Genomic DNA, 27,083 nt, shown 5'->3' with positions numbered 1-27,083 from the left:
TTATGGAAATTATTTAATTAAGGTAGCCACAGATTATAGGAAAGTAAAAAAGTGCAGTAGTATAGTAGCCAATATATGGTCGAAATAGGCTTAGTATAGTCTGATAATACACCGCACTATACTAGTGATTTAATCTCTAATATATGACTGTCTTAAATGTATTCAATAAGCTTGTTATAGTAAAGTCCTAATCTAATAATATATGCTGTACTATTTCATTCCAATACTAACATAATAAGACTGTTATAGACCTTATTATTCTGAGCTTTTTTCAGTGTCTGTCAGTATTCAAGAACAACCACAAAATAATGAAAGAATACGGAATAATAGAATATTTAGAGCTGACAGTAACCAAATACGGGCTGTGGACGGAAAACAGATTTGGAGTGGCCTAATTAATCATGAACTGATTTTAAACTGTATTACTTAGTGTAGCTATAGGTCTACTAGGTGGGATTTTTTTATTCTTTATATTCTGTAATACATGCTAGTGAGCCTTTAGGTTTTCTCGCTATGTTTTTACCTTGCCATGCCCACAGTATGTTTTCTGCATGGCTCACTTTGTGGTTGCATGTTTCCCGAGGTTTCACATGTTTATTTGTTTGTGTACATTTCAGTTCTTCATCAGAAATAATTTTGATGATGGTTCTCTCTCTTGCATATAGCAATTTTTTTATATTTCACATCTTGCTGTGCTTACACCAGTGTTTATTTAACACTTCTCTGTGGTCGCATGAGACTGAGGACACATTCATGCTTTTATTGCAGACATATACATTTTCTCATTGTTCAATGATGGTATCAATTATTTACAAATTATATATAAAAGTTATACCAGAATTTCTGTGTAAATCTATCAAACCGGCTGAGTCATTGCATGTAGCTATATTCTGGGAATGCCATTCCACTAGGAACCTGTGAGAAGGCTTGTGAATACAGAGAGTCATGCAGAAACATGTTACAGTAGCTGAAATGTGAAGAATGCAGAAAACTCCCAGACCCAGTGGTGTCCCCACAACATGTAGTCTAGTATGTATCTAAGGTAAGGTGGAATCTATTTGCTGAGGGAAATTAATGAATGTCAGTATGATTCACAGGTACATCATGTAAGTGTTGTAGATGGTATTGGTATACCCACAGGTGTTACGAGTGACAGCTGCAGATCTATATTAGGCCAAAGGGGTAGCTATACTCCTGCATGCATGGGTATGCAAATCAGATTCTTTAAAATTTTGCAACTTTAAAGTAGCTATGATCTTCTAGTTTCAATATATCATTGGCCAACCAAGAGAGTTCAGCAAAATAGTAACACTATAATAGTCTAGTGTTGTCCTGATCATATACTTACTATGCACAACCTAGCAGCTCTAGGTCTTCTCTGCAACATTTTTGAAGAGTCCATATCATGGAGGCCTATTCTATTATAGGACACATGTAGCACTGATGTCTTAAAGCAATGTTCTTTGATATGACATGAGCAGGGTCACAAATATGATTCAAGAATGCTAGAGCTGCATAAGCTTTTGATTTAATGTGTCCTTTCTGAGTTACAATAGTAGTTATAGTTAGAATTGCTATTATAGGGCTAACACCTCATAAACTCAATTGTGATAATTGGTTTATGCTTTCCCTGATACATGTTGGTTATCATAAACAATTTTGGCTCAAGATAAATAATTATTAATGCTTGCCGAGAATGCATGAAGAGCCTTACTGCATAATGATATTGACCTATAATTGCTAGAGCTAAAATGAATATTCTAAATGCCTATGAAATGAGTAGTTGTAAAAATAACAAATACTGATTCGAATATTCTAAATATGTTTTATTCACAAACACTTGTGATTATGTTTTTGTAGGAAATGAAACTGTACTTCATTTGTGCTGATCTATTGGTACAACTACTATAAGCCCCATATATTTCATCGAAGTTTTAGTCTATTAGCTATATTGATAAGAATTATTAATTATTCAAAAGAGCTTTTGCTTTACCATTGTAAAGTATGTCTATAGAATATTGAATCTGCTCACATAGCATTGAATATTTGATTTAGAATTTAGAATGAATAACGAACTATTTGAATGGTTTGTTTTAGCCCTAATAACTATTATAGGTAATGATCTATCACCTTTTCTGAGCAGCTTTCCAGTCAGAGTCTGCACATGGACTTGTATAGAGTGCATGAAGCTTTGAGCAATTTTGATTAGCAGTTTCTTTTAGCATGGACCAAACTGAAATTAGGTTATAGCTACATGATAATACTCTGATGATAATGACAAGGCAGATGTTCCCTCTATTTTCACTGTTGAAGATACTTCACATTTACCAGTAACCACACAGTGAAGATGAAGCTCCTAGGATGTAACCATCAAGTTGCAAGATTTCTCTCAGGTTTCAAACCTGCATTATATTGCTGCATATTAACTCTTAATTCATATACCATGTAGGCCACAAACGCTTATAAATTCACCAAAATTAATTTAAGGAGGTTCTTAAGACCCTTCTAAATTTCTTCTTGCACCATTTCTTCTTTATCTACCTATCCATTATCATAATAACTGTAGTTTTTTATTTAAGGGCCATTTAATCTCAGCGTTTATCCTAGGTTGACGTCTGTCTGATACTTTAGCTGAACTTGTAAAAGACACTTTCTACTGATAACCTTAAATTCTGATCTGACCATCTATCGTTATTGCATTTGTTTTAAAAACCTATACTCTGAAAGGTAGTTATATAGCCACAATTATTATGTTAAGGAAGAATACCAGTTTAGCAGAACAATCAGCTGAAAATCCCTAACCACTACAAAACCTATACCCAGATGAAGAATTAATTGGAATTTTTGGGGACTGAACTAGCTACCGACAATTTTCTGTCGATTGGAATTTTTCATTAAATTTTACTAGTCAGAATTTAATTTCTAAATATTGTCTTTAAATTTTCGTCACAGCATCCCATATTTATAGCACAGGACTTCAAGGCCAGAATGGCTGTGTCTTACTTAGAACTCACTGAATCTTGTCATTTATAATTTATATGTACATATAGTTATGCTATAATGTTTTTGTACTTCTCATTTCACTCTAGTTTCATTTTAAGAGCCAGTCTTTGGTCATATGTGACTAAGGTTTTCTGTGTGTATACTTAGTGCATTACACTCTCTCATTTCATTCACTGTATATTTTCAATAATGATGGTTGCGTGCAAACAAGAAAATATAAGTATACAACAAATGATTAGATGTATTGGGTATGCTGAGGGTTAAGTGATAATTATACAGTAATTACACATAGTTAAATAAATCATGGTTATAAAAATGATTGTTAATTAAAGGGGTATAGTACTTCAAACTGTTGCGGCATTGGAGATATGTTTCAAAAATTCCACTAAAATATAGTTGCACTTCATTAAATGTCAGCCATGTGACTGACCATTTTATAATGTGATCATTTTGAAGAGCTATAATCATCACTATACTTCTTTTATTAATTTTATTTATTTATTTATTAATTTTATTTATTTATCTGTTTATTTATTCATTCATTAAGATTTACAGCATAAGTTCTGAAGGTCTGTAGACTCCTTAAAGTTTTTACAGAAACTATATGTTTGAAAAGGTGCATGAGATTATCATTAGTGTCATTGGCAAACATATGCATGAATACAGGACTTGAAACAATTGATGGTCTATAATACCAGTGACAAATTAAACATTGTGAAGAGCTCGCACAGGACCTAACACTGATCTCATACATGGTACACTACTTGTTACTGGGATGTATGACCTATATAAGTACAACTTAATAATTGTTCTTGTGTAGTAATTGGGTAGTACAAGATCTTTAAGTAAAAATTCATGAGCAGAGATCTAGACCAGTGGATAAATGTCTCACATGCACTCTCAATATGCATGTGATCATTAACAATAGATCCCCTAAACTTGTAAAAATTATACATATATAGAAGTTAAATTAATTGGTCAATAGTTTGACTCTGAAACAAGATTCCATGCACTCTTGTGAATGGGTGGTACATGGGAAGACTTTCAGTCTACAACATCTATACAACTATTAAACAACTTATTGAATATATATATATATATATTAGACGGCAATGAATTCATCAGGCCCAGGATATTTACCTCCTGTGGATAATGCAGTTTTTAAAGTGTATGTCCCAATGGTTACATGTGCTCAGATTCTGAAATGTTCATTCTTTAATTTAATTTGCAATGATTACTTTTTACCATTGAAGATATACTACCATCATTCCTACAGTTCATCCAACAGGCTCTCCCCTTGCTGTTGATTCTATTGACATGACGCTAGAAATTATTTTCAGTAAAGTGATAAATACTGAAGTCACCAAAATGTCCCAATACAGACACCACATGCAATGATGATAATAGAGTGGATATTTTGGTGGCCAGGAGACACTTTAGATTTTACAGTGGTTGCTACCTTGGGAATATATAGGCATGAAAGTCAGCATGATACATATGTAGCTTCTTAGTACTTAACTAGTCTCATACTCATAGCATTTTACATCCGGGGGCCTGGCAATAGCACGCCTGCAGCAGAGAAATGTTTCAGGCAATATTAGTACTGAGCTGGCTGAAGGTTCGGCAAGGCCGCCCAAAGCTAGTCATGGACTTTTCTCCTTTCTCCACCTTTTCAAACATACTTTATATAACAACTTTAAATAGGTTGTAGGATCAGGTGTCCTACAGACCTTCAACACTTATAGCTGTGAAGCCTTAGCTAGTAGATAAAATAAATTAAAATTAGAAACTCATGCAGTCAGCTCTAAGAATATGAAAGAATGTTCCTTATCCATGGCTGCTCCTTACCACACTTAGAAATTTAAATAAGCCCCTAAGCATGTGGTTGCCATGGTTGCAAGTGCCTGCTTAGTCCACCAAGTGATAGCCTTTTTATAAATAGTATTAATTTTGTACAAAGGGGAGGGCGCACCTGGCTCTAGACAAACTACAGAACCGTGGCATATTAAGAATCGTGGCATATTAGTAACCTAGCAGTCATAGCAACCATACTACACCTGCAAATATGACTTGTTTAACTGAAAGCAATAAATTCTTGACAACTCGGACAAAACAATTTCTGTTTTAATTTCTATTTCACCCATGATGTGTACATCTGTGTGGGCAGGAGAAAGCAGTGGCAGTAATCCCAGCAATTTCAATGCATTTGATTAGTATATAATAAAGATATCAGAGGTCGCCACTATCTCAGCAAACACGGAGACGTTGTATACTAAAGATATCCGAGGTCGCCACTATCTCAGCGAACACGAAGACATTGTGTACTAAGGATATTCGAGGTCGCTACTATCTCAGCGAACACGGAGACGTTGTGTACTAAGGACTGCCTAATAGCCATAATCTTGGCTATCAGACAGTATTTATATCAAAGGTATACCGTGCTGCTGAAGTCTCCGCGTTTGTGGTGAGTTTGATTCAAAGTTTTTTCAAGCCGCCATAATCTTGGCTATTAGACAGTCTTTATATCAAAGGTATACCGTGCTGCTAAAGTCTCCGCGTTTGTGGTGCATTTTATTCAAAGGTTTATCAAATCACCATAATCTCAGCTATTACACAGCCTTTATGTCAAACGTCTTTGAAGTTGCTGATATCACAGATGGTACCGTCGCCTTTAATACAAAATGTAACACTTTCACACCTCAGATCAGAGGAATTCTTTATGCTACAAATGTGATGTGGCACACTTAGCAGTGCAACATCTAGATGTTGCATTACAAAGTGTGCTGACAACTCATTACTGCATTCCACTAACTGTACAGCTTTAATGCTTCTTACTATTGAATACTGTAGTAAAATGTATATGAAACCTATATGACCAACATCCACTTTACATTGTGGGCTTCAGTGATCTCCTGTGGCCTACAATTGAGCCTCCTGTGGCTCTCAATTGAGACCAACCGAATCCCACAATCAAAACTGTCTCGTGGTGATAAGGTTTCTTATACATTTTGAAAACCTTACATAGTAAGTACTAGTGTTATAGTAACAGCTAATATGAAGCTTTGATATAGTAACAATAATGATATATTCAACCACCACAGAGGATCCTGGACAAATGCCAGACCACATTAAAGGCACCCTCAACCACATCAAAGGCATTTAAGTTAAAAGTGGATTTAGCAGCTTAAAACTACTGTAAAAGTAACTTGAAAGGGTTAGAACTACTTTAAAAAGCTTCTTTGAAGTGCAACATATTAGTTGCAACACTGTAAGTCGTGCATTACCTGATATGTATGCACTCGACCTCGGGCGCTGCGCGCCCTTGGGCACCGTGCATACATATCAGGCAATGCACTCCCCACAGCGCCACAACCATTACCTGCATTACCTCCAATATTTATATATTATATATATACCCCATGTTGCTGACCCTTTTGATCCATGGTCCATGCAGAACCAGGAACAATGCTAATCCCCGTGTGGTCCCAGTTCAAAAGTAAATCATCTGGGATTTCTTGTAGCTCTTTAACCATGACAATATCAGCTAAGAAATGGCCTTTGATAGCATCAAAATCATTGACCAGATATTTTGTAGTTGTACTACCCCTTCTTTTAACAAATTTCATACGATACAATAATGATTTTTCCCAATCGGATGTTATTCTTGTAAGGCCATCCTCACCCATAGACTCATCAGCTATTAATCCTGGGTTGTACTTTCTAACGATTGCTCTTGCAGCTGCCATTGTTATCTCCATTGTAACTAGCCCACCTCCTTCGCGAACACTTCTAATGTAAGATTTTACCTCACTGTCAAGTGTATCCCCCAGAAGTAATGGTCGACCACGTTTTGCTACAGGTGGCACAGGTATTGCAGAAACTTCCTCACCAGCTTTTCGTTTCCTTTCCATCTCCCTATTGTATGTTGTAACCCACCCTCGAACAGAACTCTCATCAATAACTTTATCTGTAGTGCTGAATTTCCTAGCAGCTCGACTATTGCCGTTTTCAATAGCATATCTTGCTACTTTTGCCTTGAATTCTGAAGTATACTTATTGTAAACGCCCCTCTTTTCACCAGTAGACTTGAACTTGCTAGAGCCATGGCCACTCGCGTTTATGACATGCATGACTTCAATATTAGCAGCTGCAATTGTAGAGGGAAGCATTTTGCTGCTCAATGGCCCCCTGGGATCTGGCAAATGAGCTTCACACCGCTTCTTAGAGAAATAATCTAAAAGTGATCTCGACATAATCGCCAGCTGACAATCACGCCAAAATTATCTTAATCCCACAATTCTTGGCTAGCTAGCTGATCATGCAGAATAAATTTTCCCGAGTCGTGAGCTCATTCTGGAAATTCGGGAAAATTTGCACCTCGGGAAAATAACCCGCTATACGGTATGTATTGCTGCTAAGTGTATATTGAATAATTGAATCATCATGTTTTAATTTTCATTTTCAGAGTTACAATGACTTCATCAGTTGGCCTAAATATTTTATTGATATTTTTAGGCTTCTCCGGTTTGTGATAAACGTATCATACACAGGCTCTGTCATCTGTGCTCACCCTTCTTTGCCTAAAGAGAAGTGATGAAAATATATGCTATCTACCTGTACTGATGTCACCAGTACTCCCAGTGGCCAAACAGTGTAAGGTTGATAGAAACGTTACTTCCTTGTAAGATCCATGAATTTATAATAATGTTGGTGTAATCTGATAGCCAGATAAATTAAACATACACTTAGTCACCACATTTTAAGAGATGCAGTATGAACAGATTAAAGTGCAGAACCAAGAGTACATATATTTATATGGAGAGAGTATCTAACTCTCAGTATGGCTTGTACAAAAACCTAAAGTTCACCAAAGTTCACCTTTCATCAAATTACCACCTTCACTGGAAATAGAGAACTGTTGATTGGTGATTTATGTTGATGAGGGCAAAGCCTTTGTTCTCACAAAAGACTGAGCTGTTACTTTACCCAGAGTGTTTGGTGAATGCATTCAAGTTAAACACTCTCCCCCTTATAAATATTATGTACTCTTGGCAGAACTATACAGTACAATGAAATAGGGCATGTTGGTCCTATATTTGAAAGAGAGAGTGTTGATCATATATCTTAAGTCATTCAATGTAATGTGCAATAAGTATTTTATTAGTGTTGAGTGGTTAACTCATAATCTGTAATGTGGGTGTAGTTTGTTTGACTATTCTATTCTATGAATACTATCCTACTAGGGACCTGTGAGAAGACTCAAAGCCTGTGAATACACGGAGTCAGAAACATGTAGCTGAAATGTGAAGAATGTAGAAGAAAATCCCAGACCCAGGTTTGATCCCTTGCAACATGCAGTCTAGGCACATGCCAGAGGAGCCACAACAGCTGGGATCCTGGTCTCGGATCCATATATATATATATATATATATTTATATATAATACCATACCTGTTTCACTGCTACCCATGCTATTACTAGTACTAATTATGAGCACATGTGCTCAATATATGGTGGCTGTTGCCACTATTCCCAGACCCCAGAAACCAACATGTTAGCATCAACTTCTCGACTATGCTCCAAAACACTTGTGAATGTGCTGTAAAACTAGTTCTCACCCTTAACTAACATTTCCCAACTCGTAAAATGGCAGTGGTACTAAAACACCTTCTTAGAATCCATGATAATAGTCATTGAGAATAATCTCACAATTGCTGAGCCTTTTACAAAACAAACAGGGTGGTACTACCTCATCCATGTTGATGCTACACTGTATACTTGCTTTGATGAAAGTGGCTTGCTCTTTTAAAGTGCGACTACTTTCCTGGGATACATCTCAATGTACACTGGTGTACATTTAGTTGTGTCCCTGTGAAGAGGCATACATGGCAAATGTATCCTCTGTAATTCCTTTGATCTGAGTTGCAAAAGTGGTAATTACATTTTTATCTATATATTCTGCATGTATACTTGATATGTTTATAAAACTAACATGCTATAATCGTACATTTACACCACATAATATACAATGACTTTAAATGCTGATATTACTTTTGGGATGATATCTTTTGTAAAGTCAGTTCATTCTTTGCATTAAACTTCATCTCAAATGAATTTCCAATTGGACAGCCAACTATATGTACTGGAGTAGAACGTCTTCTTTGTGTATAGTGCAATAACGTACTTCTCCTACAAATGTTTAATTTAAAGTGTGATACAATATAATTTTGTAAGACAACAGCATGTATAGTAATTATCACTGAACTGCAGCAGCTACATGTAGCACTGCTTATTACATGGATAACAGATAGACAATGTACAATGTGCTATACACTAATACTGGATATTTCATTGTCACAACATAAATCACTCTCATAATCACCAAATCTACCATATAGTTGCTAACAATTTAGAAGATAAAGTAAATAAGAAATTCTACATATTATTTTCTTAACTTCATAGCAATAGTGTTAGAGATTAAAGAACAATGCATGGACAAAATCAAAAAAAAAAGTTTACTTCATAAGCAAAAATTTTCATGATACATATTTTTACAGATTTTGTGGTTAATGCAGCAACTGGTAAAGTAAAATTTGTGAAATTTCATAATGCACAATGACTTTAAAAATTGACCAGTATTTTAACTATCAGTAACTGCATTCATGGGCTGCCGTATATATGGAATTCTCCAGTTGGAGAGATTGTGAATTGTAAGATTGAGACAATCCTTCATGCTAGTGCTTCAAAAACTCATTCAAATTTAAACTGGATGTAACTGGTACTTGAGATGGCTTTTAGCTCTCTGTTAACACCATCAACTGTGACACGCTGTTTGGCAAAGCACTAGCTTAAAGTTATGAGGTATATCTGGTGTAACACGAGTTCAAATACGATACAACACTACAATCAAGAAAATAATATGAAAATATAATCATGAACAATCCAATATTGGCATGGAACTGTGAAAATATAATCATGAAAATCCTGATTTTTGTTAGCAAACATGAAAATTAATACAGTGACATTTTCCATGCATATGCTGCTTAAACTACAGTAAACTGTATTTTGCAGTGCATCGAGTGTACTTCAAAGTTTAATAAAAACATTAATTAAAATGCAGACACCAGTAGTTTGTTGTCAACAACCCTCAGGAGAGCTGAGTGCTGCCCAACAGAATAGTAAAACTCAGTGATCATCAGTTTAGTCAATAGAAATTACTGAGGTTTATGATTGTTACACTAGTCAACAAGCTGGTTGTACCACAGTGGAACCTCAGTTATCTGAACTCCTTGGGACCAGAGGTGGTCCATAAGTCTGAAGAGTCCATATCTCTGAAACTGTGTATAAATAACCTTAAAATAGCATAAAGAAAATTTTCAGTAATATCTACCCTAATAGAATGGTCACTACTCTAACAGAGTAGTCATTTCCATAGTTCAGTTAACTGAGAATTTGGTGGGAACCAGATAACTGAGGTTCCACTGTACAAAGAAGATGGAACACTAGTGATGACATACACCTGGACTATTCACACTCATCTAGACAATTGGTCTCAGTGTACAACTATTATGTGTGTACACTGGCATGCACAGTAGCATATTTTATGTACATATTGGGCTTAAACATTTCATAAACAATTTGAAGCATTGTCTTGCTTGTGCTATATGAAAATTAAAGCATTCAGTGCTTGGCCTCAATGCTGGACAATCACTTAGCAGATTACTTCATTCTTCATTCTCCATATGGCAGTGCTTTAACAAACATGGTGATTGAGCTGCACATTTGCATTTTATAATGGTTTTTGTTAAGTGTGCAGAAAAAAGAATAATATAAATCTATGGGAAGAAATTAAGCCAAACTTATCAGTGGTTGTACTCGTATTTCATGAATGCATACAGTGATCTTGGTGAACTTTGCTAAGTACGGTGCTGAAAGTAGTGGAAATTTGCCATGTAAAGATCACTCAATTTGAGGAAAGGAGCACAAGTTACATATGCATGAAAATCACAAGTTCTTCTTGTCAATATACCCACCATGCAGCATAGTGGCTTTCTGGTCTACATGACACACAACCATGTGTCTTGAATAACAATTACCAAATTGCTTTAAAACTAATAGAAGTTATGAGCTGCTGGTAATACCTGTGTATTACATAATTGCTATACGTGAATGTAAAATTAATGGTTACCCTCATATTGCAACTATTGTAGCTGGTTTAATCCATTTTCTATCAATACACTACCTTTGTGAATTAATTTGACATTTCACCATACACACTACACTACTCATCCACATAACTACACACTACTATACAGCAGGACCACATTTCTGTAACCATGCAGGCTTTAAATGTGTATTTATAATTTCTTAGTATGGTACATGAGGAAGATCAGGATCATCATAGTTAACCATTAAGTGCCTTAGTGATCACTAGTGTACTGTATAATAATGTATAATAATGAGCCGGCCACTTGTGTGAAATGTACTGGATTGCTCTTTAGTTAGACAAATAATTGACAGCAGTTGTGTAATTTACGTAAGCAATTCAAAACTAATAGAGAGTTGTACACATTGTTTAGCGCTAATGGTATGGATATGTGTGTTCTGAGTGTATACTCACAAACAACTAACTTGGCATGACATTTTCCTTTCACTTTCTTGTAGACTTCTTTAGCAGCAAATCCAAACAATATTATTATTGGTAAGAAATAAAATGGGATCAAGACTGCAGCATGTTCACTGATCTGGTCCACATTACCACACTGGTCAATACTAAAGGAATGATCACTATCAAACACTGCAGCTGTCTGTAACAAACTGGATCTTAGACTAGTTAATACTTGTGTAGTTATTACCTTGAAATGATCAGTTGATGTGATCATTACCATAAGCAAAATATCTCCCAATAAAACAACCTCTAATATATTAGTCCACAATCCTTGGTATGGTTGAATATACATGTATATTGCCACACTAATCATCACCAGTAACATCACTGGAATCTAGACACAATTAATATAAAGTACAGTGGTGTTAACAATAATGTACCATACCAAGTTTCCAGGAAATGCTGTGATCAAAATGATGAACAGTAATCTTCTTATTAATTCAGTTGGTGCCCACCAGTTACACTGAGCACCAGTTACACTGAGCAACAAAAAGCTCTTGTAGTAGTTTCTCAAAAGAGACAGTCCATAGTCGTAATGTTAAACAACCTTTGATCGCCTACAGAACACAGCAGGTGCTGCGTTTACCAAATAAACAAACAAACAATACACAGCAAAATCATTTGCAATAAAAGTAACTGCTTTGGCTGAAAATGTCATATACAACAAACTGGCATTAATGTTGAGAGTGGCAATCAGAAATGACCTTTGTGAAACTTCTTTGTGACATTAACTGATTTAGTATATCCCAGGGGCAGTGGCTGTAGCCCCTGTAAAAAGATTATGGAGGGGTGTAGCCTCCTTAAAATTATTTTTAACTGCCAGTGAACAATTGTGCTAATTATATTACACCAAATAGCAAATTCCAAGCAATTCCAGCAAGTAAACTGGATTCTACATGAATCAAGATAGATATACCCTAATAGAACAGTCACCCTAATACAACAGTCACTGTAATACAACAGTCAACAAATAATTATTTAATGGTGACGGCTAAAATCACTCTCAGAATCAATTGAGTCAAAATGTTAATAAGATTACACACTGCCTTAACGAGATGTACGCACTGCTACCAGTGCATACATCTCATTAAGGCAGTGCGTATATCTCATTAACTTGAGACATTGTACACCTAATATAGGAGTGCACACTATATCCAGAAATTATTAGATTTCTTTGATGTTATACTGTTATCTATCTTATCTTATATAGGGAACCAAGAAAGCTGTGATTGTGGGATAGAATTTTGTCAAACATGCTGTGATTGTGGGATTCAATTTTAATACATCAACTGTAGTTTCATATGAAGAAGTTTGATACATGGAATGGACATTATTTTGCTTAATCATGAAACACTGTAATTTTCACAAACTAACCTGCAGAACTAATTCACAGTGCTATTGTTTCATTGTAACACTACTTTAGTGAGGTGTCAAGACATCAAAATAGATCAGAGCATTCCCTTCAAATATCTGCCATTCAATTTGCCATAGAAAGAGTAAGTGATTTTCAACCTTAAACTGATGCACTTAAATTTTGTCTGATTTCCTTCTGTTATAGCTCACTTTATTTGCTATTCGCTGCTCTTTCCAAATCTGGTACAGAATCTGAGGTATCTATCACGTGTCGTGGGTTATTATGCCTTTTATTGCATACCCCGAAATTCCCAATACAAAACGTATGGGAAAATTTTCTACACCCGGTTGGTTTAGGCCATTTTGACGCACCACAATTTCCATTAATTGGACTTTTTTTAGAATCATTGTACTCACAGAGAGTTGCTCTATATGTATCACACCCAGAAAGTTACTAAACAGGCTTGAGGTAGCTGGTACACGATAATTAATTTAATTTTTAATGGTTTCTCAATCGAAATGTATTGGAAATGCCTGTTCCAGCTGACATTTTTGCCATGAACAAAAGAATAACAAATGTCCACAAACTTCTTGATATGGTTTTTTAACTTTTGGAAATGTAGTAAATAGTCATTAAAGAAACAGAATCACTAGTAAGTCTCTTAAAATTACTATATGACCAATAGTAAAATCAAACTACTGTTTGATGTATTAAAATTGTCACAGATTGTTTGGCAAAATTCAATCCCACAATCACAGCTTACTTGGTTCCCTATACAAGAGAAGGGTATACAACTAAAGATTTTTCCAATTAGGTAGGTTTGCATGCTTTTAAAGTAGAACATGTTAGTCATACCCGGGCACTTGTGCTTGACCTGTATATACGCACTTGCCCTCAGGCCTGCAGCCGCCCTTGGGAGTGTGCTTATATATCAGGCAAAGCACTCATGCCCATGGTATAACTATTACATACGTATGTGACTGAATATTGGAAAAGCATTCCAAATCGCACATTAGAAGTTTAGAGATAAACGGTTTTAAAGATTTCAAGTTGGCATAACTCACCAAGGATAACAAGTGTGCATATGAAATTTACACAAGATGTGCATAAATCCATTACCTTTCAGACCACTTCCAGTACTTGTAGCTGCTTGTAGATCCCACCAAATAAGATAGAAAATCTGAGCAGTTGGACAAACAAAGCAGTATCACAAGTGCTCTTAAAGGGGAGAAGGGTGAGGAGAGACAGGGTGGGCAAGAGATAAACTTTAAAATGGAGGCAGACCACAACTGAAGTCCAGACAAGAGATTACAGGGCTGTGCTGGTTTCTTAGTGGCTAATGTGCAGCAAAATCAACAGAAAAATTGTTTGGCCAACATTATCAGGACATCCACCAGTAATCCATTGATTCTTGCCAAGCCAGACCCTTCACAACACTTGAAACCACCATTCGAGCTCTTCACACCACCCAGAAAAGACGTCTGTTAAAACCAGCCTCGAGTTGTTTGAGTACTTCTGAGTGTCAAAACTAGTAGTACAATAGTGTAGCTATAAACTCAATCCACAATGCAAAACTTTAAGTATATACCTTTGTATTAATAATTTCAAGGAACTGATGCTCTGTACATATCTGTCTCAGCATCAAAGGCAGTTGTGGTCAGGGCTATTTAATAGTTCTACCGTGGCCATGAGGGATTTGCCTGATATATATGCCCAAGCCCAAGGGCGCGGCCATATATATCAGGTAAATCCAGAGTGGCCATGGTATAAGTAATATATACCACTCTGGTATGCTCACCTAATAGGTGAAGGAAGACAAACCTGCATTCACCACATTACTATTATAAAGAGGTTTGCAAGCATTCCAGAAACATCAGATGATTCAGATCACTGTAGAGCTGTATGATAATGATGCTGACACTTCAATTGTGAAGGCTGCATTGGCTGCTGCTAAGGATGACTCCGTTGAGGTCAGTGAACCCCATGGATGGTTGCTATGTTGCTATTCTATTTCTTATTATTTTCAGGTGCGGGCAGAAGATGCTGATGTGCTAATAATGCTAATACACCATAGTTCATACACCAATCATCCACTCTTCTTTACCACGTCAAAGGGTTCTTATGATGACAGGAGAATCCAAGAATCTCTGAAATACAGAGGCTCTACCTGCTATTTTGTCATGCCTTTACTGGTTGTGATGCTGTTTCTGCCATTGCCAGCCATGGGAAAACCACTCTATTTGACAAGTTTTGTGCTGGGGACATTGATGAACACATGGACACCTTCCTTGATGTACAGGCTAGTAAGGATGTGGTGATCAGGAGTGGCATTTCAATTTTCCAGCACATTTGCCATGCACCAGGTACTGCCTTAGCTGCAATTCGATACAGCATGTTCTCACGAAAGGCAGCAGCTAGGCTAATCAAACCAGAAGCTCTACCTCCAATGGAGGGTGCAGCTGCACAGCATTCTCTCCGTGCCTATCTACAAACCCAGGACTGGATGCTATTGCAGAGCATGTCTTTGGACCCCAGTGGCTATGGATGGACATTGGGGAGTAATGGCTATGAGCCAGTTCCAACATCAGTGTGCAAAATAACAGTCAGGACACTGACAATTTCTGGTCAATTACACTAGTTGTCAGGCCATAATTGAATTTGTCCAGAAACAATGTCCTTTCAAGGTATAGCACTTAGTTTAGAGTGTGATAGTAGGAGGCCAGACATAGTGACATCAGCATGTAATTGAGTTATGTGTTTATGGTTTGTGGTGGTCACAAAGCCATGTCCAAGAGACCAACAGGTTACATTGCACAGCCTGTTGGCTCAGTTACTTGGAACATGTACTTATAACCTGTTAGCCATTACTAGCTTTTACTTGTGGTATTCATCTGTACACTCAACTTGCATTTTGAGCTATATAGAATGGAGTTCATTTTTACAAGGCACCATTTCATAGCAGCAATAGTATAGTTTGACTACATAGCTATTATATACTGAGTTAATTCTCCTTTGAGTCCTTTCCTACAAATGCTCCTGTAATAGCACTGAATTTATAGGACCTTATATGTGACCAGAACCCTAAAGTGTTGTGGTTTTCTGATCTGTCACTGTTATTGAGTGAAAAGTAATAATCAGTTGAGTGAAAAGTAATAATAATCAGTTGTACAGTGACCCCAATGCTTGAAACAAATAATTTGGCAAGAAAGGAGAAATGCAAAAAATGTCTGGACAAATTGATTTATGTCCACTCAACTTTCATGTTGTCCTGACAGTGTGTCAGCACATGTCTAAAAAGTTATTTTGTGCACTGCAACATTAGACCCTATGGCACCTGAGGAACTTTTAAAGTTCATAAGCTGTAATTGTAAAGGAGATTGTAGCAACCGACGGTGCAGCTGTAAGAAGAACAATGTCAAGTGCATCTCAGCATGTGGAAATTGCAAAGGAATTACATGCAAGAATTGCATTGATGATGGAGAGTCTGGAGAAGACCCAGACGTTGACTTATGAGGCAATAGACATTATCAAACTAGTCCTTAAGAAATACATGAGTTCCAACTAATAATAATAATAATGAGTGAATGTGGTCTTTTCATCAATTTCAGGAGTGGTTAAAAGCTTACAATGTATACATATTAAACCACATGATTTGCTGTACTAACAGCAAATCAACCATTTTCAAATAAGGTCATGGATAGTCCAACTTCTGGAAGCTGTCACGGGTTCTCCTAGGGGAGTTGTGTTTAAATCTTTTGAGGAGGGTTTGTAGACACCTTTACAAACTCATTGGTAAAAAAATTTCTTGGTAAGGAATTTATTCCTAGATATGCCAAATATCTGCTAATATCCTCTGACTATTGGTACATGCTGGTGTGGTGACTGGCATGAAACTACTAACTCCTCTATTACAACATAGCGATTCCGTGTTAACACACTATAATTATTTATTAGGAGTATGCGCCTAACAGATAGTGTGATATTTTACAAAAGTTTTCTCTGAAAAACATTGACTCACTTTAAATTTTCCTAGTACAACCACCACCAGAGCTATTATCAGTAGTGTACACAGTATCAGTACTAATATGGCAAATATTGCTAGACCAGCATGACCTCCTGAGAAGCACTCCACTGTACCATCTACAAACCATCTCTATGTGAGAATGAATAAAAGAAAAACACAAATGCTGCAAGGTCTTACCACAGATTTATGTCCATCACTATCCCTTAATATGGGACAGTTCAGTACAGACACTGAAGTATTCACTACATCAGTGAACAATAATAATATCAGTAGCCACATTCCACTACATGATATATAATCCTTGTGATACTTTCTGTATAGATAATAATTGATACATCTTTTAAGTACTTTATTATTATGGGATTATATACCTGCTGAGGAACTGTATACAGCAACAGATGATAGAGAACAACAGAACTGGAATATACCGGAGACTATAGGATACTAGTGCAGTCATTCCAGGATAGATACAAAAGTCATAAGGGAAGTAGAGACTGGCAGCACTGCTAATGTAGTGGAGCTTTAGGAAATATAACAGTACAAATATTACCCATTAACTAACTAGTCACTTACGTATGGTTGAACAGCACTGAATGTGACTGGAAAGTATTGTGCAATATATGGAGTGACCTATGGCATATATTAATAGAAAATTATGTAGGATAATAATTTGATTTACTTGTAAGTAGAACAATACTGGATATAGCCAACTGAAAATGGTTACAGATGATAGTAGGATTACTGTTATCACAATGATATCCACAACAACTACAGGAACAATAACACAATTGATACAGTAATAGTAACAAGTGGACTAACCTAAACCAAAGATGAGAGCAATATTACCATGACCACAGGATACACACTTGTTAAGGAGAACACTAACTCCTTTGTCACCACGACACTTGCCACACAAATAACCTTCAAGATTGTTATGAATTATAATTCTAATTGCTGTATACATAAAAGTAGGCTCAATTTTTTTACTATTAATTTTATGCTTTCGAGGAATGCTCAAAACTTATGCTCAGTATTATGATAAAATATATACACAAAAGTGATTGTTTTATGAGAGTGCATCAACTGCTACATTACAACATGTGACTGCTCTATTAGACTATTTCAATTTCGTTTATTTAAGTAATTAGCCAAGAAACAGTTTGTATAATACGAGTATCACATATTTGTTAATATATATGAAAATGCAATATAAAATTATGTTCATATTTTTGGCTCACACATTGCACATTGTTATTACACTTTAAAAAAAATCATCATTATCGCATAAATGCTGGATACTTTGCAAGCCTATTCTACTGAAATTTTAATGAAACAACTGACTGTAAACTATATAAACAGTTGTAAGTATACATACACTAAATCAGCTAGACACTTCATAAAAATATATCTTATTAGTTACTGTACCTTGTCTATCACAGACACACTGGAGATGATCATTATCATAATAATATACACTGTTACATAAATTACCACCATTATCCTCCCTACTACACTGACAGTAACCAGGTGGACACTGGTAATATTCCATCATCCCATTCAGTGACTCCCCAGTGTTGATATTGGTAGCCCATAATCCTTCCTGTAATGTACAATCTAATCCAAAACAGCCAAGCTGTAAAAAAGGTGTGGCCCCCAAAAAGCCATGGTGAAAAAAGATGTGAAATCCAAGTTGGTAGTCAAGAAATGGCTGTGATGGTAGGTAAATGGCAAAAACTTTAATAACGACAGTTCAGGTGAATTTGTACTGCCTCCTCCAAGTTTCACTGGGACTTAGCAGCAAATTCACCTGAATTGTCATTATTAAATTTTTTGTCACATACCTACCATCACAGCCATTTCTTGGACAACTTGGATTTCACATACTTTTTCACCAAGGATTTTTGGGGGCTGCACCCTTTTTTTACATCTTGGCTGTTTTGGGTTAGATATCATTTTTTTTGTACTTATACTGTATTCTCCAAAGCAGGCCATAGGCCAGTTTTGGGGTCTCTTTTTACCTGTCTTTTTTCTTTACTACAGGAAAGAGAAAAAAGATGCAAAGGATTAATTTTGAACATTCATTTTTATATTTGTACAAATTTTATATAAAATAATGAGCTTTTCTCAACAGGTCAACAGTATGTAACTTTCTAACTTGTTAAAATTTTCGACAGTCAATTTACAAATTACTATATAACTTATTATAATTACTTTAATCTACTACATAACTTAGTTGCTTAACTCTCTACTGGGTTACTTGTTTGTAGCTGAATTGTAGCTGGGTTGACTTGTATGTAGCTGGACTTTCTACTGGGTTTGTAGTGGAACTCTCTTAAGGTATGCAACTTGTCTGTAGCTGAATGCTCAACTGGGTGACATTTTTGTAGATGAACTCTCTCCAGGCTGATATTTTTGTGCTTGTAGCTGAACTCTCTACAGGATGGCCTGTTTGCAGCTGAACTTGTTATTTGTTTGTAGCTGAACACTCTACAGTTAATTTCTTTGTAGCTGAATTCTCTACTGGGTGACTTGTTTGCAGCTGAACTCTCCAGAGGGTGATTGTTTATAGTGGAATCCTCTACAAGGTGATTTGTTTGAATATAGCTGAACTCTACACAGGGCGATTTGCTGGTAGTTGAGCTCTCTACAGAGTGATTTGTTTGTAGGTGAACTCTCTACTGGGTGACCTGTTTGTAGCTGAACTCTCCACAGGGCTATTTGTTTGTAAGTTAACTCTCTACTGGGTAACCTGTTTGTAGCTGAACTCTCCACAGGGCTATTTGTTTGTAAGTTAACTCTCTACTGGGTGACCTGTCGGTAGGTGAACTCTCTACTGGGTGACCTAAACTATCTACAGGTGATTGTTTCTAGCTGAAATTCTCTACCACGTGACTTCTTTGTAGCTGATTTCTCTACCGAGTGACTAACTTGTAGCTGAACTCACTACTGGGTGACCTGCTTACAAGTGAACTCTACAGTTGACTTCTTTCTGGCTGATCTCTCTACAGGGTGGCTTTTTTGTAGCTGCTCTCTCTATAAGGTGGCTTTTTATAGTTTAACTCTGATTTGTTTATAGCTGATCTATCCACAGGATAATTTGTTTGTAGCTGAATTCTTTGTCAGGTCTAGATTGTAGCTGAACTCTCTGCAAAGCTACTTATTTGCAGCTGAACTTTCCACAGGGTGATTAGTTTGTAGCTGAACTCTCTACTGTGTGACTAGTTTGTAGCTGAACTCTCTACTGGAGGACCTGTTTGTAGCTGAACTCTCTACAAGTGACTTGTTTCTAGCTGATATCTCTATAGTGTGGCTTTTTGTCACTGAACTCTCCACGGGGGGATTTTACTTGTAGCTGATCTCTATACAGGGGACTTTTTGTAGCTGAATACTCCACAGGGTGATTTGTTTGCAGCCGAGCTCCAACTTTATGTGTAGCTGAACTCTCTACTTCGTAACTTGTTTAAGCTGAACTCTCTACTGGGTAGCTCGTTGCATATTGTTACATAGCTGAACGCTCTAATAGAGTAACTTACTCACAATGCTGTATGCTCTGTACTTTAAGAGTATCTTGATCGCGCACTTGCTACACAGTGTTGGATTTTGTATTGTAACTCAGTGGCTTCTACTCCGATTCTTCTATACTAATGCAAGAACTTTCTATGATGATTATTCCATCTACACATACTGGTTTTCAGCTCACTCTTCTCAGTGCTTTGCTTGGTAAGCGTGAAAACTAAGCTTTTTATTCACAAAAACTCGATTGTGTAAGTGGCTAGTACAAGGAGTAGCTCACAAGCTTTAAAAATCCAAAATTGTGTACGAGAGTCCCAATATGTAACTATTTAATACGTATTTCAATGAGTATTTATAAATACAATTTTAAAAACTTATCTACTTTCTAAAGATGTTTCACGCGTGTTGTCACTACTACTACTTGTGTAGGAAACAGGGACAGTAGACAAGAGGAGACCAAAGAAGCCTCGACAGGAACACAAGTGTGCTTTGTAATGGTTGATTCACGAAACATTCAGTACCTAGTTACTCCAAATAGTCATTGTAACTACCTAGGCATTGTCTGAAAGCCTCATCTTTGATGAATTTTGCTAGTTGCTGTCCTTGAAGTTCATGAAATTAATGCATGAACGGATGGAAACAAAAATAACTGTATTTAAAAGCGATTATAGATTTCAGGATTTCTTAGTATTTAATGGATTTATAATTGGATTTCTCAGATAGTGTACGAGAGTCCCAGCTTGTAAGCTACTCCTTGGGTTAGTACTACTTCTGGACGTGTTTCATGGTTGAAATTGGTACATAAGTTAGCTGTTCTGGAGTATTTGGCTATCAATATGTAGTTGTATGTGACCCATTGTGGGAAAACCAGCCTTATCACCTATTTATAAGTATTGAGAAATACCGGATTTAAGTGTTTAAAGTGTTGTATATAGCTCGCCAATGGTTGAAGCTATGTGTACCAAATTTTCACACATTTTACACCAATTCCTTACCTTCCAAAGTATCCACTGTGCAAGTAGCCAACAACTAAGTTTTCCACCATTATAGATAGTTTTAAAACCATGGTTGACTGTATCAAGCTAGCTCCAAAAGGGAGAGGGAGGTAGGGGCTCAGAAAGAGGGCAAGAGGCTTTTAAAATATTGAAAAGGAAAGCATAGGGATGAATCAAGCCAAGCTATGGGCCATTCAGGTCTCAAAACTGGCTAAAATGAAAGGAAATTCACAGCAGAGGTGTTTATTCAACACCACAGAGCTGTGCAGTAGCTAGGGTCCGCAATCCGAAAAGTCAACTTTTACAAATTGATCCCCCTACCTTTGTGGGATGTTCATTGTGGTATCCCATTGCTAGTTCCACCATGAAACCGGAGGCACAATTGTTGTCTTCACAGAAATATCGATTTTAGTATTTCACAAGATGCAAAATTAATTTTTTTTTAAATTTGTGCTCCACAAAAACTTAGCTAAATATTATTTACAGTTATTGTAGTTAAAAAGTACGTACAGTAATAAGCAAATGATTCACTGGGTTCCTGGCACAGGGTTGCTTTCTTTCAAAAATCAGAAAAAAAAACAGAGTTTTTTGAATTCAAACTGCCCTAACAACCAGCCAAGACTAGAAAACCAACTTTTCCTCATAGTGATGTGATAAGGTTGGATGCATAGTCTGTCTTAAGCTGTTAGTCTGGAAAGGATCTGAAATTTCTCACCATCTTGGCGAAGAGCGTCAAAATGTTTTGGTTGTCATTCCATGGGGTTCTCTCAATGGTGCCAAAATCCTTTCCAGTACTACTGATGCTACATTTGTCACCTAATTTTGTTTAGAATGATGATAAATGATGTTCCAAAAAGTTTGGTAGTATAGTAGCAGTTGGTGTTTCTGTGATATTATGATGCAGTGTGCCAGCAACTCATGATCACCAGGAGCTCCACCCAGCTCGAATGAAAAATAAAAGGTTTTGTGCCTTTTCGGTTATAATGGTGATCTAGGGTGATCTAGTAAAGATTTGAAGCTGCTGTGGAGCGTGAGAGGTGAAGTCAAATTTGAAATGTTTAGCTGCTTGTCATAGTGCGTTGCTTAGAGCAAGGCGTGGAAGCTGTGGATGAAATAATAATTTAAAACCGCAGCTACCAAATGTCCAGGGACATCTTTTGCCATAGCTTTAGTCAAAAAGTAATGATTGTTGTGACTGCAGAAGTGCTGCAAAATGGCTAGAAAGCACAACACATTTCTTTAATGCTGCTGAAAATTTTGATGGTCATCACCCAGATGATAAGTCTCAGATCTTTTCCAAATTAGCAGCATAGATAGACTATGCACCCAACTGTATCAAAAGACTCTGAGGAAGAGTTGGCTTCTCTTGTCCTGGGTGGTAGGACAGTTTGAAATCAAAAATTCGTATTCGTTTGTATGTTTTTCAAAGAAAGCAACCCTGCGCCGGTCACCCAGCAAATCATTTGCATATTACTGTATGTACTTTTAACTACAACAACTTTGAATATGAGTAGCAAGTTTCATCTGGTCCTTCGTGTGGAGCACAAAATTGATTAATTTTGCATCTTGTGAGATAATAAAATGATATTTCTGTAATCATGTCTCCGGTTTCATGGTGGATCTAGCAATGGGCAATGGTATACTACAATGAACATTCCACAATGGTAGGGGGATTGATTTATAAAAGATGATTTTTCGGATTGCGGACCCTATATGTACAGCCACATACAGCCATGACCAGAGCTCCATTATGATCCCACACCTCATGCATGAATTGCCACTGGATTGGGAAAAGCAGCCAGCAAACCAGACCACTCAAACCTAGCTGATTTTGATTGTGAAATCAGATTTGTGTTCTTGGTGAAAAATCCAATCTGCTGACATGAGTGATAAGACCAGTTTTCCCAGGCTCAGTCTTATGTACTAAAAGCATGTCAACAAAATTGCATTTTAGAGTCACATAATGTCCTCGAGAAGGCTAATGTACAAATACCATCACAGAAAGTGGCATACCCTTGCTATACGCAAAAGGCAAGGTTCTTTTTCTTTGATGTTAATATAATGACACTTTGATTACAAATTACCTCTTATAGCCACAGTACAAAGAAGTATTGCTAAATAAAACAAATCCCAAATTTATTATTATGTGAGTGACATGGCTATATGTAGGGATAAATCCATTATACTTTTTCTTCCTAATTTTCTTCCAACAATTCTCTTATTTTAGACTATTCTGTTCATTATTTTGCCAGTAGCATTGTATTTTGCTCAGGGTTTATTAACATTGCACACAAATCATTAAGTTGAAATGTGCTTATTATGTTTTGAGGTGACCATTGTATGCCATTAGTGACTGCACTATTAGAGTACCTTGAACTCTTACTACACTGTATATGACTCCTCATTGTAACATTCTGAAAGAGGCACAGAATCGTACATGCATTGGCATGATATTTGGTGAGTATATTTATCTGAGGCCTAGATTTAACCGTGAACAATTAAATAAAGTGAACTGAACAGTAGGCCCCCAGCCAATTATGTCGGCATAATTTAAAGCATAATAGATGACCAATTAGACCAAAAGCATCAAGCATAATGCCAGCATAATAGGGACGATATTTAAAAATTTTATTAAAATGCGCAGGCAAATAATCACTGCCAATAATATTATTAGTGCATTTTATATTTAATATAACTTATTAAACCATTTCTTTGTTGGTTATTCTTTGCAGAAATAAGATCGAGATATTCTAATAGAGTAGTCACTTACTCTAATACAGCAGTCAGGAAAGGCTGATATACTCTAATAAAACAGTCAGTTCTAGAGCATAATCTTGATTTTGAAAGCATAATTTTGAGCATAATAGGCTTAATTTGTGAGCAATGCTCAAAAGTATAATAGGTAAAATTTTGGGCAAAATAGGCCGGGGCCTACTGAACAGCAATGACAGTAGTAGCTGACTGGTTATGGATTTGAGTGTTAGGTTGGAGGTACGTACTCAGTTAACAACTTTTCCTGCTTCTACTTGATTGATTTATTGGAGAATCTCACCCCCATAATTTTACACTTCGATTTTTGCATTGTAACTTTGTATCTAAGGATTTCTCAATGTTTTTTACAAACTCTTACACATTTCAAATGTGTTCTATACCCTGTGCATGATGCTTCTCTGACAGCAATAGTAAAAGGGTTGTGCATGGATTGACTATAGCAGTTATACTTCAGTCCACTAGGTCTTTATAATATGTGTTACTAAATTAGTATATAACTCTGCAGGTCCAGAGCTTATTTGGTTCATTGTATTGTAGTTTGTATAAATAGATTAGGAAACAGTGAGAAATGTATCATAATAAAGTATGAGAAACAAACTCTTTGTATCAGTGATGATAAATTTTTATTTAATTTTCACATGGTTTCCATGTGGGAAAATACGTAGCATGAAAATGGACTAAGAGGACAGTAAAAGTGTATAAGTATTTCTAGTAAGTAATTTAGACTCAAGGAATTACTATGCATAGACTCTACATCTGTATACAAAAATAATAACTTTATTTACAATTGTAAGTTCCAACAAATTTCTCATAACAGTTATCATACAACATAAATCCAGCAGGTACCTTTAGTATCAGTCTCCTCTCAGTTGGTGCACAATTAACAATATTCACATCATGGTCTTTGTTACATGTACACTCGTATCCACCCACTGACTTCAATGCCTGGAATGAATGACCAGCAGGACAGGTAGTGATATTTAGGTGGAAGTACAGTGATTTATCCTAGAGTAACACAGAAAATACCACCTATATATTATATAAAAACGTAATCATCTATTTCTACAATGCAGTTTGTACAGGTTCATATTCAAGCCTGTACCATATATGTGACTGGATTTTGGAAAAACGATCCAAATCGCACACTAGAAGATTCGAGATAAACGGTTTTAAAGAATTCAAGCCAGCATAACTCTCCAAGGATAGCAACACGCGTATGAAATTTACACAAAAGATGCATCAATCTATTACTTTTCAGGCCACTTCCAGTACTTGTAGCTGCTTGTAGAGTTACCTGCCAAATAAGATAGAAAATCTGAGCAGTTGGAAGAGTGAAGTAGTATCACGAGTGCTCACAAAGGGGTGGAGGGTGGAGGGTGGCAGGTGGAGGGTGGCGGGTGGAGGGTGGCGGGTGGCGGGTGGAGGGTGGTGGGTGGCAGGTGGCGGGTGGAGGGTGGCAGGTGGGAGGTGGAGGGCGGCGGGGTGGGCAAGGGTTAGACCTCAAAATGGAGGCAGACTACGATTGGAGTCCAGAGACGAGATTACATGGCTGTGCTGGCTCCTTAGTGGCTGATATGTAGCAAAATCTACAGAAAAACGTCTGGCCAACATTATCAGGCTGTCCACCAGTAAACCACTGGTTCTTGCCAAGCCAGGTCCTTCACAAAGCTTAAAGCCGCCACTCGAGCTCTACACACCACCCAGAAAAGACGTTTGTTAAAACCAACCTCGAGTAGTTTGAGTGGTCAAAACTACTAGTACAATAGTGTAGCTATCCAATGGAGGTGTTAGTTTGATTTTGCCTGATGTGTGATTTGGATCGGTTTTGTAAAATCTGGTCACATATTTTTCACATATTATAGGTCATGGACTAGCAACAGCTAATGTAATAAATAGTATATTTACATTTGAGTATATAGGGATCATAGAAGTAAACAGCAATGAAACAAGGGAGGTCATGCATCTACACCTACATCTATAATCATAGTATTGTATATCAACGTTGAAACCGGGTCAGGTCATCCGGGTCACATTTTCTCCGGGTCATCCCGGTCCGACCCGGTTATTGATAAATTATCCGGGTCTAACCCGGACTGGAGAAACGAAATTGTTCGTTTGACGACGTGGAAATTTATAAATGCTAGTCACGTAGCTCTTTCGTGAGCCACGCCCACTTATTGCGTTACAAACCTACGCTCATCCATGCCCATTTATTAGTAAGTGCAATCTGTAGCTCAAAACTGTATCCGTTGCTGTCTGCAAGCTAATGTGGTGCCACGCCCACTAATCCATTATTGTATGAGTTGTATATAGTCTAGTCTAGATCTTGTGACAGGATAAGTACTTTTGTGAGCCACACCTACTTTAATATATCGGGAAATTATAATACTAGATATGGACGAAGCCACACCCAATTGCTGTCTGTAAACTCACAGTAGCTACGTGGAACCAACCCCACTGACTGATTTTAAATTATAAACTTACCGGCTTAGTTATGACATTAAAAAAAGGAGACAAAACACTTGCATCCAATTACAGACCAATATCGCTAACCAGTATCAGCTGCAAGATCATGGAGCGCCTAATTCACACTCATCTCTTCTCTCACCTAGAATCAATAAATATCCTCTGCGACCAACAACATGGTTTCCGACCTAGAAGATCATGTGAATCACAACTTATTACTACCGTAAACAACATTTCTAAATCTCTTGACTCTGGCTTTCAAATTGACATCATTTTTCTAGATCTATCT

The 27,083-nt window shown here is 36.7% G+C and overlaps 1 protein-coding gene across 1 annotated transcript in view; it reads right to left on the bottom strand.

Moving 5' to 3' along the window:
• Window positions 1-8,940: 8,940 nt before the first annotated feature.
• Window positions 8,941-27,083, bottom strand: part of LOC136257788 (uncharacterized) — a 40,631-nt gene continuing 22,488 nt past the window's right edge. The window contains exons 10-21 of the mRNA XM_066051100.1: window positions 25,175-25,333; window positions 18,474-18,648; window positions 17,868-17,969; window positions 17,728-17,816; window positions 17,622-17,678; window positions 17,420-17,568; window positions 17,226-17,361; window positions 17,043-17,177; window positions 12,056-12,227; window positions 11,858-12,004; window positions 11,634-11,809; window positions 8,941-9,191 (exon numbers count right to left, since the gene is read on the bottom strand). Coding sequence (XP_065907172.1) covers window positions 12,129-12,227; window positions 17,043-17,177; window positions 17,226-17,361; window positions 17,420-17,568; window positions 17,622-17,678; window positions 17,728-17,816; window positions 17,868-17,969; window positions 18,474-18,648; window positions 25,175-25,333 — 1,101 coding nt within the window. The 3' untranslated portion in view covers window positions 8,941-9,191; window positions 11,634-11,809; window positions 11,858-12,004; window positions 12,056-12,128. The remainder of the gene's footprint in view (window positions 9,192-11,633; window positions 11,810-11,857; window positions 12,005-12,055; window positions 12,228-17,042; window positions 17,178-17,225; window positions 17,362-17,419; window positions 17,569-17,621; window positions 17,679-17,727; window positions 17,817-17,867; window positions 17,970-18,473; window positions 18,649-25,174; window positions 25,334-27,083) is intronic.

Source organism: Dysidea avara, chromosome 6 (assembly GCF_963678975.1).
Source record: "Dysidea avara chromosome 6, odDysAvar1.4, whole genome shotgun sequence".
Lineage (NCBI taxonomy): Eukaryota > Metazoa > Porifera > Demospongiae > Dictyoceratida > Dysideidae > Dysidea > Dysidea avara.
The sequence above is the reverse complement of the archived record's forward strand: the minus strand, read 5'-3'. Positions and strand labels throughout refer to the sequence as shown.